General features: G+C 41.0%; 1 protein-coding gene across 10 annotated transcripts in view; it reads left to right on the top strand.

Moving 5' to 3' along the window:
- The window catches only part of RBMS3 (RNA binding motif single stranded interacting protein 3), a 1,078,291-nt gene that overhangs the window by 527,365 nt on the left and 528,406 nt on the right, over nucleotides 1–22,520 (top strand). For 8 of the 10 annotated variants that reach the window (XM_090046479.1, XM_090046485.1, XM_090046477.1 and 5 more), the window contains one exon: nucleotides 3,335–3,504. In XM_090046479.1, the coding sequence (XP_089902605.1) occupies nucleotides 3,335–3,504 (170 nt within the window). The remainder of the gene's footprint in view (nucleotides 1–3,334; nucleotides 3,505–22,520) is intronic. The other 2 variants (XM_090046481.1, XM_090046487.1) reach the window with 1 other exon arrangement.

Genomic DNA, 22,520 nt, shown 5'->3' with positions numbered 1-22,520 from the left:
ATTTCTTGCCCAGGTGTTGTTGCAGGAATAGAGAATTTAATATCAAGAAGTGCAACATTAGGAAAATTACTATGCTGACTCCACAGTATCCACCTGATACTGTCATTGAATCACTGTTTCTAGGAATGACATGGGAGCTTTAGAGGGTAGGGATTACCCTGTGATAAAATGTGCCTTCGTGGTTGTATGATACATGCACGTTAACATTGTGTGATTGGCAACAAATCTCTGCAGATACTAAAAAAAAATATCTGCAGAGTTATTTTCCTTTTGTTGTGTATCAAAGTGGGTGTGCTTTCCAGCTAGCATCCCATGATGCACTTTATTAAACTGTATTTTCTCTCTAGGGGTTCCAGTTGAATCAGATCAGAGCTGAGCTAGACAGTAGAGATGTACATAAGTTCTGACACTTCCTTTTATGTTCTCACTTGGTTGATTTAAGTGCGAGAATTTGGGAGGACTGGGAGAGAGATGGGTAGAAAAAGGACCCTTTGAAATATTTCTTATGCATATACTTCATCAAAGGCCCACGGCTTTTATTTGCACTTAGTTTTTGATTGGGGTTTTCTTTTTTTTTTTTTTTGGTCTAGATAAAGGTAGTTGGATGCTTGAAAATGTTTAAAGATGCCAGTTTAAAAAAACGCAGCTACTTAAAGCTCTAATTTAGTACATACATGACTTTTTAATAGGACCACTGAAGTGAAAGGAATTTGGATGCATTTGATTGAAGCTGAAGATATACACTTACATATTTTGCTTATTCAAGTCCTACATCCAGAAGTATAGTATTTAGGGGTGAATATATGACAGAGGGGACAGAAATGTCATCACACCCATGTACGATATTGCTTAAATTTTCCTTACATAAGCTCATCAGTGTCATCACTTCTTAACTGCCATAACTTACAGTCCCAAACTAGAACAACAGATCTGAATATTCCAGACAATCTGATCTAGATTAGAATTTAGATGCTGGGGTCTTTCTCTAATTGTAAAAAAGGCCGTTCTGTTTTGAGATGATTCAGTTGTTAACCTCCTAAAGCAGTATTTCCCAAGCACTGTGGCCTAGTTTTGTGCCCCCTACTTCAACCACTGATGCCACTGCTTGCTGTAGTACCAGTTCCCCCACTGCTGACTGCTGCTGATTCCCCTTCCTGGTGGCACTTGTCAGCAAGGAGAATCAACAGCAATACCTGAAGTTGGGATAGGCACATTGGTGACACTTAGGATGTGCATGTGGGTACACATGCACCCCCTGAAATTGGCAGTGCACCCCCTGAGATTGGCTGCTGTCAGTGGTGCCTGTGGGAAGTTGCTGCTCCTCACCCCTCCTCACTCCTGCTGCTGACACTGCCGGCGGCATCTGTGGCTGGTCACCGATCACCGGTTCGTGCTCGCCACCCCTCGCCTCACTGCTGACACTGCCACAGCCAACTGCAGAAGCTTTCTGCTGCCACGCCCCCAACACTGCCACTGCCACTGCCACTGCCACCTGCGGGCAGTCTCTATGCCTCCCACAGCCTCGGGAGGCATGCGACATACATGGATGGGCATGAGAGTAGGGAAGGTGGCAGGAGAACTGGCAGCAATCAGCAGCCGTCATTTGTATGTGCCCGCCACTGCCCAAAATTTTTATGTCATACTAGGGTGTGCTCCCTTTAGTGTGGGAAATGTCCTAAAGGTTAAGTACAGGCATCCAGGGGCATTAGGGGGAGGCTTAATCTATTCAAAATAGCTTCCTGATAGGGATAGCAGGGGGGTTGGGACTGTACTGGGGAATGGGGGAGGTGTGACACGAGGGATGATGGGCACACGCAACATGCAGGTGGGGTATGTGGGGCTGGTGTGACTCTTGAGGGGTAAGGTGGGGTTGGAGGGGGGCAAGCCTGACTTGTGGGTGGGGTGAGATTCCCCCAGCAAACCTACACCCTATCCCTCCCACCCTTCGACCCACCAGAACTTACTTGCTCGGCTCCAGCACTGGCAAGCGCTTATAAAAGTGGCTGCACCCAGAGTGGCTTGTGGGATGGGGGTTGAAAGGGCTGGCTGGTCTGGGTTGGGGAGGGAAGCAAGATGTTGGGGGAGGGGGGCAGGGACAAAAAATAGTCCAGTGTGGGGGGAGTGTGTGAAAAGAGCAGCCCAGGGGCTGGGGCCAGGGCCTGGTTTTTCCCAGTCCTGGGGCTGCTCAGGGAAAGAGTACATGCACCAGTTTGATTTAAATTGAATACATTTGATACTACATAGATCCAGGTTTATCTTAAACCAGGTTCTGCACATTTTAGACTAGTTTGTGTGCATGGGACTTCTGTACAGTTACAGGTTTAGACTGATTGGCAGTCATGGAGTGTATAGGTCTGTAAGTCTGTAAGTGTAAGGTCAGCACTGGGACAAACTAAATCACGTAGCCATTTTGAACCCAATTTAACCTACACAAATGCTTGTACTTAGCTATGAAGAAACACAACCTAGGTAATGCTTTTCAAATAACTATCAGAAGTAAGTGGAGGCTGTGGTAGTCAGGGCTTTTAAGCAGCTAGTGAAAAATGGTGATCCTATTTTGGAGAAACTGAGGGAAGCTTCAAAACATGTTTGTTTCAATCCTTGCCCAGCACCCAATTTAATGTGTTGGGTCATATATGGTACACACTGTTGTCCCTATGAATATTTGTCAGTTTTGAAACAATATGCCCATTTTTCCAGTCAGTTGTACCTATTTATAAAATTTAGCACCAGAACAGAGGTCCATTATGATCATCTAATTTGATCTCTTCATTGCCAAATCCACCCAGATTGACCAGTATACTGACATGTTCTTTGGCTACCTTCGTTCTCAATTTTTCCAGTGCTATTATCAACTTGTCAGCTTCTCATGAGTGTACTAAAGATCCCACAGGAATAGAAATGATTCTCTAGATTCCTATAAGAGAACCTTTACCTGATTTCAATCCCAAGACAATGCATTTCCTTCTTCAACTTTTATGCTGAGTCTGTCATAGAGTAGCAGGTTTAAAGCATATATATACTCTTATCACCTTCATTTAGTATGTGTTGTTCCTAAATGTTCACTGCTATGGGCCCTCATTTTATGAACAGGGTGCAGTATAAACTAGTATCAGTCTATAAACTGCTCTTATTTCAGATTTTCAAAGTAAGTTTATTGCACTTTATTGCTTTGGCTAAAAAGGCTGGAGAAAAAAATTGAGCCTTGAATTAATAATGTATTTCAGTACATATTGAGACAGGCGGGTGAACAGAATGAATTCATAGTTACTTTAATAAAACACATGAGATGGTGATGATTTTGTTTTCCAGTAACAGCTTTTTTTGTTTTCAGCAGTCCTATGCACCAGCTCCCCACCCCATGGCTCCTCCCAGTCCCAGCACAAACAGCAGCAACAACAGCAGCAACAACAGCAGTGGGGAACAGTTGAGTAAAACCAATCTGTACATTCGAGGCCTTCCACCCGGCACCACTGACCAGGACCTTATCAAGCTTTGCCAGCCGTAAGTGCAATTAAAATATTCGGTGCCCTATATTTTAAAGTGAATATGCCTGATCATTTCATTTGCAGGGACAGACTTGCAAATCAGCTGTTTTGGTTTGCAACTGTAGATGATGTATGTCATAAAGGTTGGTGCACATTAAGAATAAATGTTAATCCTTTAGATCAAGTATTTAATCAATGTTTATGCCTCAGGATCTAAAGAATCATGGTTCAGAACTGGGGTTCATGTCCAGTTCTGAAGAGATAGAGAAAAAAGGGTCCTTATAATTGCACGACTAATTTTTTTTTATATAATTCTTTTTTCCTAAATGTTTTTTGTCTAATGCACACAATGAGAAAACATCAACACCGCTAGATTTCAGAGATAAAATCATCTGTGACTTGTAGTGACACTTGTAACAAAACATGGATGCATCCTGTTTTGTCATTTGTCATGTCTTGTGATTGCTGCATCACACATTGTCAAGCTTGAAACTTACAAAATGTATAACCAAGTGAATATGGCCTTGTATCAAAATATGTCCTTAAGTACATTCCATGTTGAAAACAGATGATATGAAAAACATCAACTTCTCACTCAACAGATCTTTCTCTTGTATGTATTTGGAACTATGTCTGCCATCTTTATTGACAGATAGAAATTTTACTACTCCTTATTCCTGTTAATACTGCAGAGGAAGCACAGTTAGTTTCTTCTCTTCCTGTTGGATTATCAACAGAACTGTCTACTCAGATCAAATTATTAAAGACAATCAGTTACATTTATGCAATCAATTGAATATAGTGGATTATACAGCTGTAAATGAGGGCTTGATTTGATTTGCAGAGTCTTTATTATGTGTCATGAACTTAAGAAGAATATTGCTTGTTTCACTTTGAGATCCCAGTTAGAGTTTGTCTGGCTAGAATTTAAGGAACATATATTTGTATTTAAAATAAGAACATTGATTGGGAAATAATGGGGATGAAAGGCATGTTAGTCCACAATATGATTTACAGTCATTTTCAAAGGAGAAAGGCACCTTTAAGACATCTCTTTACAAATCAGCCTGCTGGCAGGGAGCAGTAAATGGAATTTGATAACATAAGAATCAATCTAAGGCTGAGTTGTATAGCAGACAACATTTTATTTAATTTAATGTTGTACTCTTGTGTATCTCTGCATTTCCTGATTGATCCAAAGCAATGCGCAATATATATGACCCAGACCCAAATGCACAGTATTTGGAAAGTTGTGGGACTGTTATCATGTCTATGATGTTCGGGCTGATAACTTTACTGAACAGATTTGGTTAAAATCAGAGGCATCAGAATGTTGAGCTCTTTTCTATGAAACAAATGTGTTTTTGTTTTTCACTAAATAAACCATAATTATTGCAGCTAAACCTATTTCCTATTTTCAGGAAAATACCACGTAGGAAATTTTTCATGTTCCACCTTTGTAAAAATATGACTCTAGTGCTTGACTCTAGTGCAGATTGCTGTTCTCAGGCATCAAAAGTTAAAATACAAAAACAAAAAAGAACCTTGGATGGGAAATTTTGGAACAAGAAATCATCCACTGATTGGATTGTATTAAGTATGTTTTAACAGGGGCTATATATTCTTATGCCATTACCTGGATGTGCTGTTCTAACCCCTTTGTACCTATGGGTTCTTTGTTGCTTCTCCCAGCACTGTCCCTCTTTTCTCTTTCTCTCTCCTCTTCCTCTCCATCCTCTTTTCCCATCTTGCATATTCAAATCTCTCAGTCCACTTTATAAATGCTCTATGCTGTCCTTTCACAGCACTGATGGAATAGACTTTATAACAGATTCTGCTCTATATATAATCTTTTTAGTTAGTCTATAAGGTGCATATGTACCCTGCCTTTTGCCTGCCTTCCGACTAACAGGGCTAACTACCCCTACCTAATTTTCTCTTGTAACAATCATAGGAAATCCTAGTTTAAGGGCCAGATCTTCAACAGATATATAATGGCAGAGGTCCATGGAAGCCCTAGGAAGCTACATTGATTTTTTTGTATTATTGGTTTAAAGTCTGGTCCTTTGAAGATTTGGCAAACTCTTCTATATTTATTTGTTTTGACCTGAGCAATAATTCTAAAAGAAGCTGAGTATTACCACAAGACCTATGAGGCTCCAACATTAAGTTCTAAAGGCATAGTACTAAGCGCTCATTCATAGAACAGGGCAGATATTGATTCAGCCTGCATGTACCTGCCCTTCTCCATTTGTAAATGTATACCAGACACTGTGGTTCTGTTGGTATCAGGGCAAAATTCAATATGTAGTGTACCCAACCTAATCTGTTGGGATCAGAGTCTCAGCCACCATTTGTACAAAAAGAAGTTATATTTTTATTTCTAGTTATATTTTTAGAAAGCCCAGATAGTCATTTCTCTTGCTTCAGGATCTGAAAAATTAACAGTATTTATCAAAGAAAAAAGAAAGGATGGATAAAGAAAAGCATAAACATTCAATATTGCAATAAGATGCCATAGCAATGTGTACAATTTTTTTGTAATAATGTATGGCAAAGTACTTTTTTGCTTCTGGAAAATGGTTAAGTAGAAAAGTTTAATATAAGTTCAGATTTCTGTTGCCTCATCTTTATTTTCAAATAAATATAGTATACAGTATTCACTAAAACAGAAAAGAGGGCAGAAGTTGATCTTTAATCCTCTTCCTCAAACAAAACATTGACTTGTCTCATTAAAAACAGTGCAAGTCCTCTACCAACACAAAAGCACATCCAGTCCTTTATCAGTATGCCTCAACTCCCATTTTCATTACTGAGATTTTGTTACAATATCTGTATTGGGAGCATCGGGCTTACTGATTCTATCTGAGCAGAGCCCACAACTCTTTGAAAGGTGGCAGACATTCATTTAATGGCACTGTGGGATCTGATCCCCATTCCCAATGGTTCTGCCTCCTGCCATGCCATACATGCAAGACAGGGGGCGTGAATGTTGGGATTGCGGATCAGATCCCAGCTGCGTGACTGCCAGTGCAGAGAGCCTGGGGCACAGGTTTGCAAATTCCGGTTGAGGGGAGTTAATCAACCTTTATCTGGTGGCTGCCAAATCAGGGGTTCCAGCCCTGGAATCAGGAAGCCTCTTCCCATGCATCAATGCACTAGCGTCTTTAAAATCTATGTGTGCAGCTCAGCAGGGCTGCAGTGCAGCTTTGCACTTGCCAGGTGGTGGGGAAGCTCTTCTAGGTTGCAGAGAGCCTTGTTTTGCAGCTCTTTGGGGGGCAAGACAATTAATATGCCAGGTTTCAGGGGGGCCCAAGGTTCCCACCAGCCCTGCATTTTCAAGTGCCATGTGCCTGCAGGACAAAGCAGGAAAGACTGCCAATATGGGAGCGCAAAGTTTCTAGGGTAAGGAAGCTGCTTGGCTCCCTCTGTAGGGAACAATACAACATGCTCCCTCAGAAGCGCATTTTTGTCATCCATGCCAGGGCTATCTTGGTCTGATGCCAACCCTGGTCCCAGGGCAGATGCTAATAGTCAGCCGACTGTTAGCATTGGGATGAGTGCATGTCATGCATTCATTTTATGGTGCCATACAAACTATGGCACAAAGATGATTTTAGCGGTACATCTTTGTGGCTTGTTTGCTCCTTCATGGTACCATAAATTGGCTGAACGTGTCATGGTAACTATTAATAATGCAATAAATGTAACGTATGTCAGGGGCTTTTATGAGACAGCACTGGAATACTAAGCATCAACATTCCTGATTCTGGGGTAGAGTATAGTTTAGTGGTTATAAGTGTGCATCTAAACTCTGAAAGTCAGTTTTGCAAAACAGACATGATTAGCATTTTGTTATTTTGTGCTTAAGGATATCCTCTCATTTACTTTATTTACTATTGGTAGAACTAAAATGGTGTAGGCAAGGATAGAGATATGAGTCATTGGTTAGTAATAACTGGTCAGTATTAATGTGTAGAGACATAGCTAGAAGTGGTGAGATTGGAACCCAGTGCATGATTTCCTAAGCCAGTGTTATAACTCAGATGTTCTATTTTTCTAGAGATGTGGGAAAGTGACAGGACCAGTCACACACATTTTATGCAACAATTGTGCTAATAGTCAGGAAGCCTAGGGAGTTCTTAAAACCATATTATCTCTTCAGTAGCCATGGGAGTGTTGAAAATGTTTGCAGCTAACTAAATTACTAATGGAAAATGTTTTCAAATTTACTTCAATAAGAACACCCTTTAATTTCACTCAACATCGTTTTAATTGTATTTTGGCATTTGTTTATAGGATTAGAAATCTCGTCTAATGAAAAATAGAAAAATTATGAGTTTTTTGTTTGATAAAATGAGTGTCTGTCTTGGCTAATTTTCCTTGCTTTTATATATTACTATTGTATGTTTTCATGTGGCATGCACTGTTCTCTGAATAGAAAATAGCACACTGGCACACCATTGATGCTTACTGTGCAGACTCCATTACACATGATGTCAGACATTTCTGACAAATGTACCGACACTATCAAACCTTTTATCAATTTAAGGCTAACCTTGTCACAGTAATCTGTCAAACTGTTCAGATATAACTAAAGGAAAACAAGTCATCATGAACTCTACTGTAACCAAGTAAATAAGAAAAATGTTACTAGAAGATGTTGTTTGTTCTTGCATGGTTTTGATCCTGAAAATCTCTACCATAGGGTGTTCAGTAAAGTTGTTCCAAACTTTTGTAGTAGATTGCACTTTAATTACACTACATCTTTGGGGATTTTTAAAAAAGGCACAGTAATTTGTATGTGTTTGAAGAAATAAACTGGCGATATATGATCATCAAAGACAACATTTTTCCTTTTCTTATTTTTTCCTCTTTTTGGATTTTTATGTCAATTGAGCCAGAAGTCTATTGAAAAATGACCCAGTGGTCTTTCTGCATTTTTAAACAGAAACTTTTATGGCCATCCCCAATAGAATCCAGAAATGGAATTAAACATTTATAATTGAATAAAAAGGTAAATGCGAACTCTAAAATGTCTACATTAAGATTCCCCCAAAAAGAAAAAATATGTCCCCATAATAAAGCTGTCTCTCCTAAACAAATGATTGAAACCAAGATGATGGTCAGCTTCACACATGGTATAAATAGATGAGCTTAAATGGGGGAGGGTACGTCTGAAGACAGCAGCAAATCTTTCAGTAACTTAAATAAGGCCACAGTATAGTTTCAACACTGTTTCGACTCATTTCAAGCTTGAACAGTGAAATCAAAATTAAATGAAGGGCTTTGAAACAGCCTTGAAATGAAATGAGGCCAGTCGAAATATTTCAAAAGTTTCTAAAAGTTTAAAATTTCAAAGCAGCCAGCTGGGTGGTGGGAGGCAGGGGAGAGCCAGGGCTGCACTCCAAGCAGCTCCACAGACCGATGTGGCTCTGCCCTCCTCCTGCCACTGTGCTGCACTCTGGTTGGCCTGGCCAGCCCCATGGAGCTCAGCCTGGTGGCAGAAGGTGGGTAGAGCAGGTGCTGCGCTCCGCCTCCCACCACCAGGGGTGAGTTCTATGGGGCTGCGAGCGCTGGGGAACTGAGCGACTGGGGGAAGCATCTCCCACCGCTGGGCCCAGTCCAGTTGGAACAGCTAGAGGGCTGCAGGGGCTCTGCCGGACTCATCCTGGGGGTGTGGGCCCCAGAGCTGCCTGCTGGATCACAGGATGCTGCTCCTGCTCCCTGGCTCCTGCTTATCAGCAGCTTGAGGTGCAGTTTCCTATAACTTCTTGAAACTTGGCAGGCTTCATGCCTTCAGAAGGGGCTAGCATCCCTGCAAGTTTCATTAGAATCAGGCAAGAAATTACAAAGTTATAAGCTGTTTCATGCTTCCCCATTATAGCCTATGGGCAAAACATCAAAACAGCATCAAAACAACAAAACCATTTCAATGAAACAAAATGGAACAGTGCTTTCAAAATGAAACAAAACTCAAAATGAAACGCTGTTCTATCAAAACGTTTATACGGAAGTCGAAGCAGAACACTGCTGTTTTGTACAGCCCTACACAGTATCACCCTGTGTTTGAATTTGACTTACTGAGTAGGTTTTTAGAAGACATTGGAATACAGAAATATCATATAAAGTACAGCAAGATGGACTACAAATACAATGCTAATTTGGAGATGCCTGTAAACTATACTCCCCTTGTAATCAGCATTGACCAGCATTATTGTTGTATGTCAGAGGAGGGAGTCTATTGACTGAAGGAGTCAGTTACCCTGTTAATGGATGATAGATATCATTCAGGAAGGTGCATGTTGATTCCTGCTTAATTCTTGGTAGCCAGTGTTCCTTATGCACTGAGCTGTTACTACAAGAAAAGTGGAGAATCCAGTTCTTTACACAGAAAAAAATAAGGCCTGAGTAAGAAAGTTGTCTTCAGAGAAATGCTAGCAAAACCCAAGCTAGAGGGAAAAATCTTGTTTGCTTTGCTGTTTGAATTACCAATATAGCCAAATCCCAGGAAAGGAATGAGTTTGAATTAAAATCAATATATGCAGATCCTATTCAAAGCATAGGAAAAACTTCACTATGTTAATACATCTGTCCCTTGGAAGCTGTCCATTTAGAACGTGGATGGAGACCATTGACGGGACAGTTTAGAGAACATTGCTCTTCTTGTCACTTTCCCTGTTTCTTCTTCTTCATCTTCATCTTCTTCCAAACTCTGGAACAGGATCCTGTTACAGGATGGGGTCCCCAAGGATGTCTGTGTTACACCTAGAACTCCTCGACCATGCCAGTTTGGCCTGATGGGCACCCTCTATTCTCGCCCACCACCTCTTGATGTGATTATGATAAATAGGGAGGCTGCCTTCAACTCTAGTTGGACACGGTCCTGATAGACCCCACTGAACCCTGTGCGTTCCCAGACCCCTTTTGGGTCCCATTTCAAAACGGATGTCTCAGGACACCCTCAGCCTTATGGGCTATATGCATGGCTCCAAACCGCCCCTTTACCATGCCCCAAGCCTCACAGATGGTATTCCCACAGCATCCCTCCGAGGCCTCGATTTCACTCGGCCTTGGGTTGTCACTGGGCTCTCAACAGCCCTGTCTCGCTCTGTGCCCCTTGGCATTGGGCTCCGCAGCCCTGTCTCACACTGCACCTGCACTGGCACTGGGCTCTGCTCTCCCCCTTGTCGCTGTGCCCTCTGGTGCCAGGGTCTATTCACTCTTTCTGCACCCCTCAGCACTGGGGTCTCCACAGCCCTGTCTCACTCTGCGCCCACACTGGCACTGGGGTCAGCTCTCCCCCCTTGTCGCTGTACCCTCTATGGCGCCAGGGCCTGTGTGCCCCAAATACTGTACCCTCTCTAGTGCCGGGGCCTGTGCACCCCGAATACTGCACCCTCTCTGGTGCTGAGTTCCCCATGCTGTAGTGGGCCCCACCAATGAGGCTTCCTCTTTCCCCAGTAGCCTCACCCAAACCACCGGTCTTATAAACAGAAATCAAAAATGCAAGTCCTTTGGCTACAACATAACTCAAGCTGCACAGGGTGTGCTCTGTCCCTTAACATTACCAGAAGCTGAACTTGCAGTCAGGCCTCTTCCCTTTGCCTTCCCTAGGACAGCTCCTTCCCCCTTCCCCCTTGGCTGCTGGCAGAGAACTGCCTTCCTGGTCCAAGCCCTGGGGTTTATGTATGTGCCAGGCCCTGCCCCTTCTGGCCAGCTGACTGCTGGCAGGTGTGGGCCAAGTGTCTTATTCTGGCTGCCTTGGTAACCAGCAGCTGGAGGCTTCTCACTGACTGCTAGGACTCTCTCCTTAGCGGTTTCACCCCTTAAAGGAGAAGGACACCTTAGTGCTCTGTGACATCCGCCCCCCCAACCAAATTCAAAAAAGAAAAAAGGACTATATAACTTGAATTCAATACATTTTAATTGGAGGGTGATTATGGGCTCAATAACCCAATGGAAAATGTTAGGAGTGTCTAAAATATTATTTAAACCAGTGGGGGGCCAACCTATTTGGCAGGGATACCACAAATTAGCTCCGTACACTTTCCAAATGTCACATTAATCCTCTTCCCCTACCTGATCTTTTGCTCTGCTTTTGGCCTTATATTCCCATTCCGATCTGCTACTCTATTTTTTGCTTCCTGCCCTATCTGCTACTGTGCTGCCTGTCCCTTGCCACATGCTGAGGTCACCCATGCCACTCATGATGTGTGCTGCAGCTTGGTTCCTCTTAAACAACCACAAAAGCACTCCAGTCTAAACACTTTAAAGTAGCATAGCCGATTGGTGCCACCTTAGTTGGGGGGGGGGGTGAGGTACGTGCCCCCCCCAGTGACCAGTCAGCGATTGGGGGGATCCAACTCTGGGGTGAGTCCCTTGTACCCAATCGTACTGACCAGAGAGACGGCACCCCCCCCCCGTGGCTGATCACACAGACTAGCAAGCAGCCACGGTGCTCCCAGAAGTGGCCACGGCATTTCATCTGGCACTCCCACTCCCCAGCCGGCACACGCAGGGGGGCACCAGCACTCATGCCTGCCCCCCCGCCTGTTGCCTAAGTGGGGAGTGTGGCCTGCTAGGGAATGCACCAACCCTCTCAGGCCATGCATGTGCACTTTCATGCATCCCCTACACATTGCCACTGAGAAGTAGTATTTTAATTCTGCCCTTTGAGACCTCTTGGTGGAAGTTGTTGTTGTTGTTATTATGGTGCAAGAGTCACAAAATTGAGAGGCTAGGATTTCTTAGGGTGATATCTTCTATTAGACCAACTGCTTTTGAATGCAAGACCTGAGGAAGAATCTTTGCATTTGAAAGCTTTGCTTTCCCAAGTACATCACTGGTCCAATAAAATATATTACTTTAAGACATGCTTGCCTCTCACATTATTATTATAGTATTTTTTGACTTGCTTATGTTTAAACTGGTATAATGTAACCAACTCCAAAATGTTTATTTTCAGCCTTGTACTCAGTTGTATAAACATGGTGCCTTTGTACTGTGTAACTGCAATCTTTTTACCTACTTCTTTTTTTTCTCTTTACTTGTTTTCTGTTTAAGAACGAGTAAATGCATTTGTATTCATTCCCCATTACCATAGTTCATGAATACCTAACTAAATTAAAAACGGACATTAAGATTGCCCCTAATAGATAATGAATTAATCTTTTCCCTAGCCACCCCCTGTCATAAAAGAAAACAAAATCCTAGGTCAACAAATGCCCAGAGCATTGTAGGAGGCTCTGTCTGGGATAAGAATGCTCTCATTGTAGAAAGAAAGGCAGAAAAATAATCTATTTAGAGTCAAGAATGAGCACCTGCAACATATTCCTCCTTTTGAATATGGTCATCTTTTCACTGGAGTGTGACAGTGTGTCAGACTGTGTGATCCTTTTTGAAGTTGGATGAATTTGATATAATGGAAGTTTGGGAGAGGAGGAAGAGTTTTAGTACTTTGATGCTGAAAATATTTTTTTTTCTGATTAATTATAACTCAAGTCCTTGGGAAAAAACATGGCAAGTTCATAACAGAAGTATTAAATCTTGGCTGTAGCGGCCTGCTATAAAGACTAGATGTTTGTTTATTGTGAGGGGGAGAGCTCGAGTACAAGAAGGACAAACAAACTTAATGAGTTTCTTCTGGCCTGTTTGAAATGCTTGTATTTCTGTTCCTTTTCTTTTTCTTCATTTTTCCTTTCCTTCCATATAATTTCTATATGCATGCAGTCAACCATAACAGCACAGCTGAACATGTCCAATAGCTGCGTGGCTATTATTAATGTAAATTTTAAGAAGATGAAAACGTCCATGGCCCAAAACCATAAGAGGCACAAATATCACATGCATATTATTCTGCCAGAAGAGGAAAAGGGGGCAAATGATTGGTGAAAGAATATGCCTTTGTTCCATCATAGCCCAGATTTGCTAACCTGTAAAAAAGCTCATTTTTCCCCCTCTTCAAGTTTTCAGAACTGTTAGTTGACAAGTTGGTGTTACAAGGATCTTTGGGTTTTATGAGGATCACTTGAATGGTTTGTTTTATTATGAAAATTGTAGCATGTCTGTGTAATTATGATACTGATTGTATTTATTAAGGTTTTTCTGGTGAAACACCTACGTGTTGGGGCACCATCACCTTAAAGTTTTTAACTTAGTTGTTGTTTAACAAAAAAGACAAACCAAGGGAAAGGATAAGAGGGGACCTTGTTTCTCTGTGTGTTTGTGCATATGCATAATCTCCAGTGCAGTGCCATTACATCACCTTGCACGTAAATGTGTAGAAAAGTCACATGTTCCCAAATATATCACGTTGGGAGAGGTCTCTTCCTTAGTCAGACTTATAAACTTGGCCAAAACAATAAATGTGTGAGAGAATTCAGAATATGCTGGAGAAGGGATTGAAGAATGTAATAATTGCCACACTAACTTCAACTCAGTCACAATAGCCCTGCACTGCCTTGCTTGTGTATTCAAATAGCTTTGAATCAGTCAATTACATCAGCAAAATTTTACCTGCATTATATTTTATATCATCCTTCTATTCTTTATTCATAACATTTATGCACAGCATTATGTGGTATGAGGAACTTGCAAACCTGCAATTCTCTCATTAAATAGTTCTTATGTAAGTAATCAATATCTGCAAATTACCAAGAATGTAGCAAGGGGTGTGCGCCCTCCCCGTACTTTGGCTGTGCTGCGCATGAACAACAAACTTTGAACTCACTGCCTAGTCAGTGGAGGCTTCTGCTGGAGCTCCATATAAGCAGTGAGCTCACTAGTTCATCAATTCAGGATCTAGCCAGAGCCCCTGCTTTTGCATGGCTCTGGAGCCCAGGGGACAAGGAGGGGACAAACAGTGGTGACAGTGCTCACTCCTTCGATTCCAGGGCCACACCATAGCAAGAGCTCTGACCAGATCTGTGCTGAGATCTTACATGTGACACAGCCAAAGCAAGGTACAGTCTTTCTTCCAACCCTCGCCCCCCCAGATCTTCCCCAAAAACTGGGCCATCTGTTTGAACTAGTCCAAATGAACACACAAAATAAAGTGATGAAGTCGCCTATTTTAGCAAAGTACACAACATGTTATCTGTCTGTCTACCCTCTTGCATTTTTGCTTGTCAGGGAAGTCCTTCTGTAGATGTCTCTCTATAGAAAATAGAAAGGACTACTTAAGGTGTTAGGGTCTTCCCTTTTTCTCTCAACTAGGAGAAGAAGAAAAGCCTTGAGTGGTTCTTATCCTATACATTAGCTTATTTGTTCAATTTTGGGGGCACTGTTGACAATAAAGAGAGCGCAAAGGATATTGAGTTGAAGTATCGTGCAGTTGAGACTTCAATTTCTCTCTTCTAGATAAATGTATACACCATCATACAGCCTGTAATAGATTAAGGCTCTTAAACATGTGAGTGACCCACAGAAATCACTGGAACATTTAAAGCTGAATCAGACATCAAATGGAAAAATAATTTGATTGCCAATATTACCAAACCCATACATTCAGATATCATGAGATTGATTTAAAATGGTGAGACTTAAAAAAAAAATTGCTTTCATTTTTTATCATTGGGTCATATGGCCAAGTGAAATGTAACACATATGTTCAAAGTCTGAAACTTTTAGGTTCTGTGATGGTGGGTCTATTTCTTTAATTCATGTTTGTATAGCATTTAGCAGAAGGGGGACTGGTCTATCTCTTGGACTTCCAGGCACTGCCTCAGTACAAATGAGAAACAGTAGTGGAATCTGAGTGATCTTCCTGAATTCTGAATGCCAGAGTACCAGAAATTTGGAGGTAATCCTGAAGACATTTGAATGTTTCAGGTTTTGCTGCATAAGAGATGCACATCTCATTCTAGAACTAGAACTATCTACATTTTTGTTTTAGCTGGACTTATTCCTCACTGCAGTTATGCCATAAGGTGGACCCAACACTTCAGTCCTCAAACTTTGTTGCAATGTGGTATTCCCCTGGATTTGGTAGGACCCATGAATTCATGGAGATGTAGGATCAACCTCAATATGTGTGGTTCAGACATCTCCTTTTATAAATTGGGCCCTACCAAATTCACAGTGGAAGTGGCATGCACCATGGCTCCTTTAATCTTGTAGGTTTTCCCATGTGCTCCCGCTGCCGCTGATTGGTGCTGGGGCCCCACTTGTGACTCACTCATAATTGGCAAGGAGGTGAAAACTGTGGTTTTAAATATGGCAGTATTTTTGCCTTCCTCTGCTGATTGGGCAAAGGGCTCCAGTAACTCCACTGCTTGCTGCTGACTTGTGGGGAGGCAAAAATGGCACCATGTTTAAAACCATGGTTTTTGCTTCCCTACTGATCAGGACCAAGCTGCAAGCAGGGCCCCTCCAACAATCATTATCATGGGATGCACAGGGGCACCTGCAAGATTAAAGGAGCCACAGTGCACACCACTTCTGCCATTAATTCAATAAGGCCTTATATTTAAACCTGTGTCTGGATAGTTAGATGTCCTTGCATTTCTAAGCAATGATACTGCTACTTTTTACAGTTTCAAAATGTAACTGGTTTATTGCAGTTGTTCCCTTTTCAGCAAACAGGGAGAGTAAAGGAGCACTTGGACATTTTACAAAAAGATCAGTGGGGAGTAGGAGTTTCTTGAATTGAGATGTATTTTGGCCTCCTTATGAAGATAGTGAATCTTCCCCGATGAATGTATCTTGCTCCGGTTAATATTCCCTAGTTAACATTAATGGGCATTACATGCAGACATTAAGGGAAGAAAGGAGACACCTTTGATGTTCATGGTATTTGTGTAGCATATTTTTTTCCATAATCGTTCACTCTGCAGACAAGTTGCAATGAATCCAGTAATTTTCATAAATATGCTACACTGTACTGTAGGCTAACAATAATATTTATAACAAAAAATCTTGAAAGCCAGATAATTTTGGCACTGCTTTCAGCTAATGGTAAAAATCTGAGAGCATTACTGTAATTTCTATACAAGGGGAAGTGGCAGACTGATTGTAATGGCAAAGCTGTTGAATATTATCAGCATTAAAACAAAAACATCATTGTATTCAATTGCTAGACTTTCCCATACAGTTTCAAACAAGCATTGACAAGAGCTCTGCGCTACGTAACATTCCATGTCCTCCATTCCAAGTATTTGGTAATTTCCCTGAATTATTTGTGTGAGAAGCACTTCTTTTAGATTTATATTAGAAACGAAAAAGACTACAGAGTTATTCAAAAGATGTTCACTGGAGAAATTCTCACAGATTTAGCAGCTGGGCTGGAATTTTTGCTGTTTGTCCTTATTACAAAGCACAGACAGGAAACTAGAATGTCTTGTTAAAGTTTTGTTTTAAATTATATCAGCACATCTGTGGTTTGAAAATATGTTTGGGGTCTTTTTGTAATTGGGTATTTTGTATGTCCTACCCTTGTATGGGCTATTTGCAGACATGGGAGAAAAAAAAAAAGAAATGGCCCTTTACATTAAATTCGGTGTATTCCTGCAGGAAGCCCAGCACATGCCTAGAAGAGGCAGCTTGTTAGTTGCACCCGGCTCTGCCAACATCTGTATAGACTGGGCACTTTAGTGCGACTTTTTTGGGCACTTTTATCTAATAGCTGATTGAATCGGCTTGAGCTAAAAGCACCAAAAGCCCCGCTGAAGTGCCCTATTTATACAGACATTGCAGAGCTGGGTTGAAATAATGTGCTGCTGCTTCCAGTAAAGCGCATTTGTTGTTGTTGTTGTTGTTTCTCTACGTCTGTCAGCATCCATCATCTTGTCTGTAGATCCTGTAGAGCAGGTGCTGTCCTCATGAACAGATTGGAAAGCATGGAGTAGGTGCAACTGAAAATACAATAATCAAAGTACCACTGATATGGACTAGATTTAGGTCCCAGTCTTGCAATAAGATCCACAGAAGTGGTCCCTGTACCCACATGATATTCAGTTGACCCCGTAGAGGCTCATGCAGGAATAGGAGATTCCTTATTTAAAGTATTTATAGTATTTTGGTAGGTTGTTAATATAATATTTATATTCCTTAAGATCATATAAAAAAGAAAGACATTTTCTTCTTTACTAACCCAATACAGAATAACTGTATATTATATCTCATAATTCCAAATTATAATCCAGTTCTGAGGTTTCAATTATTTAACTTAATCCATCAAATCAAGAAGAATATTATCATTCTAATCCTTTTATAATGAAGTCTTGGTAATTAAAAGGGATAAAGTGACAAAGAATTTAATGCCAGAAAGAGACCATGAGATCCTATAGTCTGACCTCAAGTATATCACAAATTCTTAAATTTCACCCTTTTACCCCTGTATTCAGCCAAAGAACCTCTGTTTAACTAAAGTGTATCATCTAGAAAGGCATAGTTTTGATCTGAAGATAAAAGTAATGGAAAATACACTCCTTGTCCTGGTGTTGGTCCCAGCAGTTAATCAGTCTGTTAAAAATTTGTGCCCTACTTCCATATCAGTGTTTGGTTTTGTTTTCCAGTCATTGGTTCATGTTGTGCCCTTCCCTGCTAGATTAAAGAGCTCTTTAATGCCCAGTATTTTCTCCTGTGGAGGTACTTATACATTAATCAAGTCACTTCTCAACCTTATTTTTGATAAACTAAAGAGATTGAGTTTTTTTTAAGTGTCTCACTGTAAGACATTTCTGAAGCCCTTGAATCATTTCATTAACATCTTGCAATGATTAAACACAGTTGGCTATTTTTCTTAATTATTATTATTATTATTAGTTGAGGTTAGAAATGATTCCTTTTTCATATTTATAGTAATTTATTATCATATACGTGTGGGTTAAATACTCTGGTGGTGTGTGTTTTTAAACATGTAAAACTGGAATGTCTAAAAGTTTATTTAACCAAAACAAATAATCCACAGAAAGCTGGGAAAGTGTCTTAACAAAATGTAGGTGCTCTGCTATGAAGACTGTTGAATAAAAGTATTAGAGATGGGTCAAACGAAAAAAAAATATCCTCAGTTTTGAGTGTTAGCTTACTGTGGGTTGTATGCCAGATCTGTGTCCATTCCTGCAAAAACTTGTCTGACTCAGAAGAATTTTCTATGTTACCCATTCACACAGATGGGTCAAAATCTTAAAAGCTTTAGTAAAAAATGTGAAATCTGGATGTAAGCCACCCCTACTTTACATTTTATGTAACCTAAACCCATCTTACACTCTAACTCAAGGACCTGTTTTTCAGAGTTCTTGGAACTGGCCTGTGAAGCTTAGATTTGGTGTATGTGGAGCTGGGGGCAGGGGTGGAGAGGGGTTGTTAAAGGAGCTGCACTAAAACACTTGTGTTAAAGTTGTGATTTAAAGGGGCCATGTTAAAGTTACCACTTAAAACCTCCTTCTTTTTGCTCTTGCTGCCCAGTTTTCATTCCCTGTTGGCTTTTGCTATGGCTTGTAAGCAGAGGGGGCACAGAGCAGGGAAGGAATCAGAGCAGCAAGGGATTGGCAGCAGGGTTGGGGGATTGGATTGGCAGCCTGTAGCAGCAGGTGGTGACAGGCACCTGGCCTGTCTCTCAGAAAGGTTGCCAACCTCTGCTCTAATTCATCTTTAATATGTAGTGTCTTGCCTGCTCCATTTAAATGAATACCAAATTTAGGGTTGTCAATCAGAATATTTGTGTGTGTGAGTTCAGTGCAAATACTTCAATATGAAGTTTATTAAATATATTAAACAGCAGAGCAAATGAATACTTATCCCATACGTTACTGTGCAACCAACATAGGAAGCTGAAGAATATATCTGGAAACAGAGTACAGCTATGGAGACTGAAAAATACAATAACCCCCTAAACCCTAGCAAATCTTTCTAAATGGGAGAGACCACACCTTTCTGCAATATAAAAAATTATACAAGCAAAATGTTAGTGGTTACAAAGGAAATGAAGGGAGGGAAATGTAGTTAGGAAATACTTACGCTTACTACCCAAGTCAGGGCTCTCCAAGTTCCAAGTCTCTAGGGGCAGCATCCGTTGGGGGTTGTGCATGGCCCAGACCTACCCTTAGCTCCCTATCTACACTGTGCCATACTGCCCTGCCCCAAGGGGCAGAGGCTGGATGTGGCAGCTGGAGGAAGGATGGGTCTGAAGTCCAAAGACTTCAGTTGCTGTTGTAGCCAGAGTGATGCAAAGTGTGGGGTTGTGGAGTGGCAGACAGGCAACTTAATTCCTCAGAAACCACATGAGGCCTGCAGGCTGCCAGTTGAACAGCCCTGACCTAATATATGAATTGTATTAAGAATGTAATTTGTAATTCTTAATAGTAGAAGTGGAAAGCTGAATACAGCCGTATGGTTATTAAATATAATCAGTATTGGAACAGATATTTTGCAATATTTTTTCTTGCCATATTGTTCAATATGATGCCTTTAAATATACTGAATCAAAAGATTTCTCCTCACTATCTCAAATAAGTAGTGACAAAGGGCTGGCCTGCAAAATATGGACCTGAATATGCAGTATTTAAAGTGTACCTGCAATTATTAATCTGTTGTCAAGTTTATTATACTTTGATCTAAGGGAAATTATGAGACTTGATCTTCATCTTCTTACAAGTCCTTTATATATATATATATATATATTGCACATGGGACTTAATGCTAGCCTAGAATCCCTCATCCATATCCCAGGTGGTTCTTACCTTTACAGTAGCTTTGAAGGCTTTACTCAGCAAAGGGACATCAGGATGGGTAGGAATGGGACCCACACACAATATGCTTTGGCAGTCTTTGACAGTGTAGCAGCTTCTTGGGAGCCATTATTTGCCAGCATGATTTATATCAGCAATAAGCATGGCTTTGGGAAGTCCTATGCCAGCCAGCTATATAGATCATATTTACATTGGCTCAATTTCCTTGCCTTTATGTTTTTCTGCTTTTCTTTCCTTTCATTGCTGTGCTGTTCCTGAGTAGAAAGAGAGAGTTTGCGGTCTTCATTTTTCTCTCCAGATATTTTCTTCTATAAACATATTTCTGCAAAAAGTAACTTTAATAATTCATTTAGTAACTGCTGGTTAGCAAATTAAGGATACCCCTGAGGATGTCATATTAAATCCTGTTTCACCTACTGAATGAGAATTGTTATATTTTACATATATCCAGCATTTAAAAATCTTACAGTGCCAAACCTTCTTTAAAGAGATGTCTAAATAGCATGCCAAAGGGTGGTAACTGTCACCTGTGAGAGGCACAGTCTCAGTGGAAAATTTAGCAGTTCTCAGTATCTAAATGTCACAGAGTATGCACATCTCTAGCGTTGCAGGTTTTAAAGTCACGGTCTCACACAGGGATGCTCAACTATAAAAGGAGCTCAGCTTGTCAGCACATCTGACTTCAGTGCTGGGCATTTGCTCATAGTAACAAACAAAACATCTGATACTGCAAGCTCTCCTCTTGGGGATTTCAATGAGTGCTCAGCATACAGAGGGCTTGCAGAATCCGGCCCAGTGCCAGCAGTAAAGTGCTCTTCACTCCATAATGAGGTAACCCTCCAGTTCTGCTATCAGGAGGCATGCAGCTGGTACACTTAGCATTACTTAAAAACAATATGTGCAGTAAAGTATACTCTCTCATTACACTGAAATCCGCTAATGCTGGCATCAAGAGCTGTGGGTAATTCAATCACACCCACAAAAATGATATTAGCATAGCATAAAGGAGCTGTGTAGACTAGCAAAAGCCAGGAAATGATAGAGTTCAGACTTGAAACTTTATCCTCAATTCACCCAGATTGTGCTTAGGTGTTTTAGCAGTATTTTATGGATAAATTGCCCTGTTCAACTGTGGAGTATTTCCTCATCTAACGGCAGCCAGCATTAGTGGAGTTATATAAAGAAATTCAAGTGAAAGTTAGAGAGCAAATCTGGACAGTGTTTCAGCCTTGAATGCGAATTTCCTAGGCTGGGCTGTTTACCACTCCTACTCTGTTGAAAGACTGCATCAGCATTCAGCACTTTGCTCCTTTTGAACCCAGTTGAAAGCCTGCAACTAACCCCCTTTGTCTGCTCTTAAACTTTAGAGTTTAAGGTTATTTTAACAGCTTTGTGTCTGTTAATTATTAGGGCCAGCTCTAGCTTAAAAGTGCTTTTGATTTCAAGAAGTTTATTCTGCCTCTTTGAAGAGAAGAAAAAAACTCTGAAGTCAGTGGAGCTCTGTTGACTGACCAAATGAGGATTTAGCCCTAGATTTTCTTTGTTTTGGGTGTTCATCTTGCCCTTTAAAGGACAAGTGGAGGAATAGTAGATGCTTGCACTAAAAATCTTATCTACCTCATGTATGCATAGGGGGTTGGATTCTGCCATCCTTAGTCATTGCAAATCATATCTTGCACCTTAGTCCACTGGCAGTCCCATTATTTTTCAAGGGTGTTACTCATTAAGGAAGGGGGTCAGTGAGCTAGCACAAGCTAGATTGTATTTGGCTATGCAGGGGAATAAGGTAGTAGAAAAAACTTGGCTTACTTTGCTTCTCGGTCTTGTTTCCCTTATGACTGCAGCCAAAGTGAAGATAACAGTCAATTGCTCCTCCATGCTGAGATCCAGTGGATATGGAGGGGTTGGAAAGAGGTAGGCAATATAAGACACTTTGGCACTATATCAGTAATTCTCAACCAGGGTGTTGGGGGATCCTGGAGTGCCAGAAAATGCTTTGAAGAGTACTGCAAGATACCAGGCAGCATGTATGTGCAAGCTCAGGGTCCTTGCCTGGCCATTTGCACATTCCCCTTTCTCAGTGCCTAACCCCTCTTCAAGTTATTAAACACTGTAATAAATATTTTTAAAAATAGTATGCCACTCAATTCACAAAAGCCATGGAGGGCTGATTTGAGTCTAAGGAGGAATGCCTTGAGTCTAAAAAGGTTGAGAGCCACTGCTCTATACTGTACTTGCCCACATAGGAACATTTGACTGTATGCGCAAAGGGAGTAAGTCACTCTCACAAGAAGAATTGAAATAACTGTACTTTCTTCTCCAACACCAAAGAAATGGAGGA

Source organism: Crocodylus siamensis, chromosome 5, assembly GCF_052110815.1.
Source record: "Crocodylus siamensis isolate JL-2025a chromosome 5, ASM5211081v1, whole genome shotgun sequence".
Lineage (NCBI taxonomy): Eukaryota > Metazoa > Chordata > Crocodylia > Crocodylidae > Crocodylus > Crocodylus siamensis.
Note: the sequence above shows the minus strand (reverse complement) of the source record. Positions and strands in the feature narration are given on the sequence as shown.